Consider the following 7,338-nt stretch of genomic DNA (forward strand, 5'->3'; position numbering starts at 1 on the left):
CATACACATGATTATTATGTATTTTAAGTTAAACTATTTTAAATACAATAAATCAAACTATATATATATATATATATATATATATATATATATATATATATATATTTTGTTAGTATTTGATTATTATATAAACTAATAATAGTTTTTATTTAGAATATGAATTATTATACTTATTTTAATAATTATAAATAATTAAAATATTAAATATGTTAAAAAGTATCAAGGCAGTGAAATTGGCGAAGACCTTCAAAAAGCGCGGGAAAAAAGTGAAATTGGCGCCACAATGCTAATCGGATCTTAAATTACTCTTTTTCGATCAAACGTCTTCACCTTCGATACTCGGAGCATCAGTCACTGTTCCTCAGTTTATCGTCGCTTGGTATAACTTCTGAATGATTATATCGATTCTTCTGAAAAGCTAAAACCCTAAATATACAGAAGCTATGGAAAATCTGTCGTTCATATGCGGTGGTCTTGGAATCATTGAAGAGGATGACGATGGCAATCAGATCGGGTACACTCCAGGAGAATACTGTCTAGGTACAAATTTTCATTGCTGACACTCAAATACTATACATTTTATGAGTTAATTTGCGTACACAATGATATCCATAGTTCGATAATTATTTTAATCGCTGTAATCGATGGGCAGATAATTTGAAGGATTTGCTGAGATTTCTAAGGCGAGACGATCCAGAGACTCGAGAAGTGTTCAAACAAGTTTGTAAATGGAACATAGTGGGTAAAGATATATTGCCCATAATCCAACACCGTCAAAATGATACTACATTGTTGCTTAATGCAGGTGATTACTTCTATAACTGTTGGTTTATAGTTATGTATCAAAAGAGTCAAATTTCGATATTAGAAATTCAAAATTGACATGTATTCCATCTGTTTGGTAAAATGACTCTGTTCATTCATCAAATACCCTAAGTGCTCTTAATAATACAAAATGATACATCTTATGCTCACCTATATATCGGGCAAACATGTAATTTTGAAATGAAACTTGACAAGAAGCTGATTTTGTTTCGATTAACTACTGCAGTGAAGGTTTTGGTGTTTCTTACAATGCCAATTGATCCAACATCTAAAGATATACCACAACAGATTGAATATCTTTGGGGTTTGAAGTCCATGATCACTTCCAGTCATGCTATCCCAGTAATAGTTACCATTCTTGAAAGCCCACTTGAACATCTGGAAGGGTATGTAGTATGTAAACCATGTTTGGAACTTGTGATGCTTTCATTTTTTACACATTAATGAATTATTTTTTATGCTTAAAACAGGGATTCATTCACAGAGGATGACTGGAAACTGGTGCAGCTGGTAGTCACTTTATTTCGCAACATTTTAGCTGTTCAAGACATCACCACACAACAGCGAGTTGCTGGATTAGCTTCTGAATTTGTACTTCTTAGAGATCGATTCTTGGAACTGTTGTTTGAAGAGAATGTGATGGATTTGATTTTAGTTTTAACACAACATGTTGGTGGTTCCTCTGGTGTTTTTCGCCAAGATAATTTGCTTTTATTAGAGACATTCTATTACATATACAAGTGCCAAGTTCCTGAGCTAATTGCAAGAGCTCATGTAGATGCTTCCATGAAGGTAGTTATTCATGTAATCATTCAAATTGTTTCAATTAATGTTTTGACTTTATTGTAACTTTACTGAATCTGTTCATTGGTTAATCAGGTGGAGGGAGAAGCAGAAGCTACTGCCACTGATCTTAAGTCTCTAATGGAAGAGGAAAAAGAAAAAAGAAGACAAACAATGCTTTTAAATATCGGTGCTCGATCAAAGTTCAGTGGATCATTCACCCGAGTTACTATGGTAAAAGCTTTTCATTTAGTTGTGGATCCATTCAGATATTCATTACTAACTTCATCAACTGGATTTATATACAGGATGGTTCCAAAGTTTTAGTTAAAGGAAACCCTTGTTATGATTCTCATGATTCATTGCTTAAAGGTCATAAAAACCAGCGTGATTCATCAAAAAAGATGCCATGGGAGAGTGGAAGAATGCCAACAACAAACAAGAATATCCTTCGGCTGCTCCATGATTTTACTAATCAGTTCCTGTTAGGAGGGTATAATGGTAATTACTGTATTCTCAATGAAACTATCTGTTGTTATCCGTGGTGTCATTACTCATTACTAATCATTCCATATGTATTCTCAACAGTGTTAATGCAGTCAATACGTGAGGATATTGAGAAAGAACACCATGCTATTGAAAACAGCGATGTTGTTATATTCTTTCAGGTTGCTGAATTTATTATGTCTTTCCAGAATCACAAGTTATTTGCTTCAAAGGTGAGATCTTTACTTAATGGGTTCATCTCAAAAAGGCTTGAAAATGTATATTTCTTTAATGGGTTTTTGATGCTTTAACAGCCTGATGCTGAAGTCAATGTATCTGAGTCTTCCAAAGATCATGATGCTGAAAGCACATTGTTTGAAGGAAACATATGTGGGTCAATTTCTGAAACAATGAATGAGCCAATGTTTCTACTTGTTGTATCAAAGTGGCGTTCTGCATTTGATGGTTTGAAGGAGACAAATGACTACAAGTTTCTTTCTGCTGCTGGATCTCTCATGAAAATAATGGTGTGGTTTTTGTTTCTTTCTTTCTTAAAATGATTCTTGGAGCTTTAGTTAAAATTACTAACTGTTTTTTCCTCTGTTTTTGCAGATAAACATGTTGGATTTGGTGCTTAAGATGTCACTAGATGATTCTAGGGAGCCTCAAACTGCACGTGTTCTTCTTTACAAGTTATTTTATGATCAGACAGATCAAGGGATGACTTACTTCCTGTTTAATTTGATCAAGACATTTAATGCACACAAACAACCAAAAAGGTTGGTTCTTTTTCTCTTATTGAGTTTCTTGAAACAGGGAGTTTTTTGTCTCAACTTTTAAAGTTGAGGTGGTTGAGAACTAATAAAGAAAACCTAAGAAATAATTCAGAAAAACACGACTTCTTACAGTTTCTATATCACAAGTCAATTATAGAAAACATAAGTAAGCATGTATAATCAACAAGTAATGAATACATGCTTCTTAAAGCAAAGGGGTCTTGCTTAATAAGTGCAAATTGTTACTTAAAATGACATTTTTTGCAAATAGAACAGTAAAATCAATATTGGTAATTTTTGTTTAATTCATCAGTTTCTTACAATTTTATCTTGTTTGTGTATCAGTGATCTTGCTGATTTGGTTGAAACAATTCATATAGTCATACGACTGATGGAAAATCTTCAATCACGTGGTACATTGAGGGTATGTTCATTTCAAGATTTTTTTCTACATAATTTTGAAATGTTTTTGGCTTTTCTTTTACAATCAAATCTGGATGTGCTTGTATGTATATTGTTATTCTATTATTGCTATGAATACATTTTTTTTTTGTGTTAGGTTTCTAAAAAGTCAAGGAGGAAAAGAAAGAAGAAACCCTCAACCACTAATAAAGATGCAAATACCACAGACCAAATTCCAATTCAAAACAATGATCTTGTTCATGATGATGAAAAAACTGAAAATGTGAGCATTCCAGAAAAAGAAACTTCACCAAGTTCAAAAGCTGATAAGATTGGAGATGATGATGGTGATGATGACATCATCCATGAAGAATCTGATAAGCCTGATGCAAATAAAGAGGAAACTGAAGGAAACAATGATTATATGTTGGATGAATCTTCTGATGATGATGATGATGAGGAAGAACAAGATGCAAGAAATGAAGTTGACTTTAAGGCATCTTCATTGGTTTCTTCTCTTGCAAACAACACCATTATCCAAAATTTATGTTGGCTGTTGAAGTTTTACAAAAGCAATTCTGTTAGAACAAATCATTACATTATATCTGCACTAACAAGAATTTGTCAAGATCTGGAACTTTCTCCTATGCTATATCAGGTAAAACCTTGAATTCTCTGAAAAATCTAAATCAGCAAGAATTATATAATCCACAGTGCTAAATTCAAGAAATAGCAATTTTCTTTCATTCTTTTGTTAATTTTAACAAAATCTACCCAATTATAGCATTGTCATTGAATTATAAAGTATATTGTGTATTGAAAAATCTACCTAATTATAGCAATGTCAGTTTTCATTACTATAATTGAATAGATTTTTTCAAGTATATGAAAAAGTTTGTAATAAAAAGAAATGAGAGTAAGAATAATACACAAATAAACACTTTACTTCCATTTTTCAACATATAAGGCTCTAATAAGAAAAAAGCTTGAATAAAAAGTTGAAATAAATGATTTTTTTTTTGCAGTTATCGCTTCTTATGATATTTCACACCATTCTAGAAGAGCAGAAGTCAAGTCCATTAAAAGAACACAAGAACATTGTTTTATTTCTTACAGATTTAATTAGGAGAATGCTGAGAAAAATGAAGAGTAATCCTCTTCTTTTTGTGGAAATTCTTTTCTGGAAGTCACGCAAAGAATGTCATTACATAAACTGTGAATCAATGTTACAAGATTTTGGCAGAAATGGGTATACAAAAAGAGGAAATGACAATAATACCCATAATGGAAATGACAATGTTGGTGGAAATGGAAATGGAAATGGATATGGATATGGATATGTTAAAAAAAGCATGGCTGATGCACTTGGTGATGATGAAGCTGATGTTGTGATTCCACCTTGGAGAGATAGAGATGATGACCAGAGGTAAGAACAAACAGATGACCTTTTTTATTGTGCAAAAAGACAAAAATACCCTCATCCTGTAATTAATTTATACAATTGTTTTTTAAGTGAGGAAAATGGAGAAGGGACAGAAAACTTTATTCAAAGAACTGAAACAGTGGAAAATCCTGTAAAGGCACGAAAAAGATTGAAGCCACTTGTTCTTAATGATGAGCTGGAAGAAAAACTGAAGGACCTTTTTGAGAAGTAAGTGTTTTACAATATTTCCTTTTTTTTTTTTTTTTTTTTTTTTTTTTTTTTTTTTTCTAAATTAAACAAATATCTATATATTGAAATATGGTGATTCATTGTAGATATAAAGAGCTTCCAGATTGCAGTCAACGTATAGTAACAGAACTTAATTTGGAAGTTTCATCAGCTCAAGTTTTAAAAAAACTTAAAGAATTGGGATTAAAATTTCCACCAAAAAAGAGAATGATTAATAAAGATATTCATGAAAAAGACATGGATGCATCACTTCAACAACCTTCGTAAGTAGTTATAATAATAATAGTGCAAAATTTATTTTAATATCTTTTATGAATTTAATACAATAAGATTGCTAATCCCTGTTTTTCTTTTTCTTAGATTTGTCAGAAAAAGAGTACGTGCATTTAATGAAGATCAAGAAATGAAGATCAGAGCTTTATTTGAACAGTAAGTTGCTGAATTTATTTAAAAGCATTAACAAAGTTTTCCAAGGCTATTTAATGAGACAAGGAGGGTATTTTTGTCTTTTATACAAACAACAGATCAAGAGTGAGTCCCTGCCCCATCTTTTGTCATGAGAAGGGCATTAACGTCTTTTCCACATCCCACTTTGTTCCATCTTATCAAATAGAACAAAAAGTTGCTATTTTCTGTGAGACAAGGAGGGTATTTACGTCTTTTTCCACATCCCACCTTGTTCCATCTTACTAAATGCACGCCAAACTTGGGCTTTTATAATGTGTGTGGATTAGTAATATAAATTTAAAAAAATTTTGAAAATGTTTTTTTGTAAAAAAAAAGGTTTAAAGATCACAAGAAATGCAGTCACATGATTGCAAGTGCACTAGAAGGTGACGTGGCATTCACAGCAGCACAAATTACACGTAAGCTGACACAACTTGGCTTGCGTGTCAAGAAACAAAAGTCAAATGATAAAATGAACTTGAGAGATGATGATGATGTTTCAGATGGTGAAACACTTTTATCACTAAAGAAAAGGTACTTTTTTTTATTTTTTTTTATTTTAGCATATTCTATTACTTGTCATTTTTTTCTTAAATAAATATATAAAAATATATATTTTTACTTTGATATTAGGAGCAAGAATAAGGTCTTAATTGAGAAAACCCAAGATGACATTTCAGATGATGACAATGTTGTACTAAGTGCATCTTTTAAGAGAAAAAAGAAACAAAATATTGTCACAAATGAGGGAACACAAGATGGAAATATCAACCAATTATTAGATGATGATGTTGATGATGATGATGATGATGTTGTTTTAAGCTCGGCTTTCAGGTAAAAATAAAATCCATCTTTCCTTTTCACAAATAGGTATAATTGGAACTAATTTACTTTGATTTCAGGAGCAAAAAGAAGCATACTAAGGTTACAACTGAGGAGACACCCAATGATGATGATGATGATGATGTTAAAGTTGTGAAGAAGAGGTTGTCACATAAAAGAGGCAATTTAGTTGATGACAAGAATAGTGAAGAAGAAGAAGTTGTGAATGGTGAAGAGGAAGATGTGATGATGAGTGAAAGTGTTAATCATATGGATGATGATGAACTTAATGATGAATTGGTTGATGATGAAGTAATGGAGTTAGGAAACAATGAAAGTCCTGTGATGTCTCAAAAAAGTGGAGGGGTGAGGCGAAAGTTGAGAATGATCATAGATGATGAAGATTAAAGAGATCATAATCGTTCATTGGTAAAAGTATAAAAATGTTGCTATGTTTTTTGTATTTAATTTAATCTGGTGATGTGTATATTAAGTCGAAACTCTTTACATATTTTCTAGTTTATTTCTTTTTATTTCCACATGTGTTGTCATATTAGCAATTGTTTTTTAGTTATTGTCTACGAGGGAGTATTTCATCCAAACTTTATTTAGTGAAAAAAATAAAAAGTAGTTCATTAAAATGATCAAATATTGGTGGCTCATGTATCAAGCTGGTCACCTTTTTTTTGTCAAATGACCACTTTAAATACTTAGCATTGGACGATGTTCATGTATCGATTTGAGAGAGAGAATGATTGAAAAGGATATTCTCATTCACTTACAGGACAAGTTAGTTAGAAGTTTGTCTCACTTATTCTTGATAGCTAAAGCAATAAGATTTCGAACTGTTGTAAACTTGATCACAGGGAAAAAGTTTCATGGTAGTCTATACCCTCTTTCTATGTAAAACCTTTAGCAACTAGTTTGACCTTGTGCCTTTCAATAGAGCCATCAGCACGATACTTGACTTTATAAACCCATCTACAAGCGATTAGTCTTTTCCCTTTTGGTAGTTTTACAATGTCCCATGTGCCATTAGCTTGCAAAGCATTTAACTCAAGTTTCATTGCATCTTACCAATGAGGAATCCCTTTAGCTTGATGATAAAAAGTTGGTTCAGAATTA

The 7,338-nt window shown here is 31.8% G+C and overlaps 1 protein-coding gene across 1 annotated transcript; it reads left to right on the forward strand.

Moving 5' to 3' along the window:
- The first annotated feature begins 304 nt into the window (after window positions 1-304).
- Window positions 305-6,752, forward strand: ATIM (timeless family protein). Its single transcript, XM_078957516.1, has 18 exons — window positions 305-540; window positions 653-805; window positions 1,052-1,211; window positions 1,296-1,617; window positions 1,705-1,842; window positions 1,917-2,109; window positions 2,197-2,327; window positions 2,409-2,621; window positions 2,707-2,873; window positions 3,216-3,294; window positions 3,430-3,930; window positions 4,298-4,698; window positions 4,786-4,923; window positions 5,031-5,207; window positions 5,305-5,373; window positions 5,728-5,925; window positions 6,025-6,225; window positions 6,294-6,752. The coding sequence occupies exons 1-18, from the start codon at window positions 444-446 to the stop codon at window positions 6,619-6,621; spliced, it is 3,666 nt and encodes a 1,221-aa protein (XP_078813642.1). The 5' UTR covers window positions 305-443; the 3' UTR covers window positions 6,622-6,752.
- The last annotated feature ends 586 nt before the right edge of the window (window positions 6,753-7,338 follow it).

Source organism: Lactuca saligna, chromosome 5 (genome assembly GCF_052625555.1).
Source record: "Lactuca saligna cultivar CGN05327 chromosome 5, ASM5262555v1, whole genome shotgun sequence".
Taxonomy (NCBI): domain Eukaryota; kingdom Viridiplantae; phylum Streptophyta; class Magnoliopsida; order Asterales; family Asteraceae; genus Lactuca; species Lactuca saligna.

Excerpts from the sequence above, each read along its gene's own strand:
- ATIM (XM_078957516.1), top strand. The coding sequence starts at position 444 with ATGGAAAATCTGTCGTTCATATGCGGTGGTCTTGGAATCATTGAAGAG. Across the intron at positions 2,110-2,196 it reads CCTGTTAGGAGGGTATAATG|TGTTAATGCAGTCAATACGT; the intron begins GTAATTACTGTA and ends TATTCTCAACAG. Across the intron at positions 2,328-2,408 it reads ACAAGTTATTTGCTTCAAAG|CCTGATGCTGAAGTCAATGT; the intron begins GTGAGATCTTTA and ends ATGCTTTAACAG.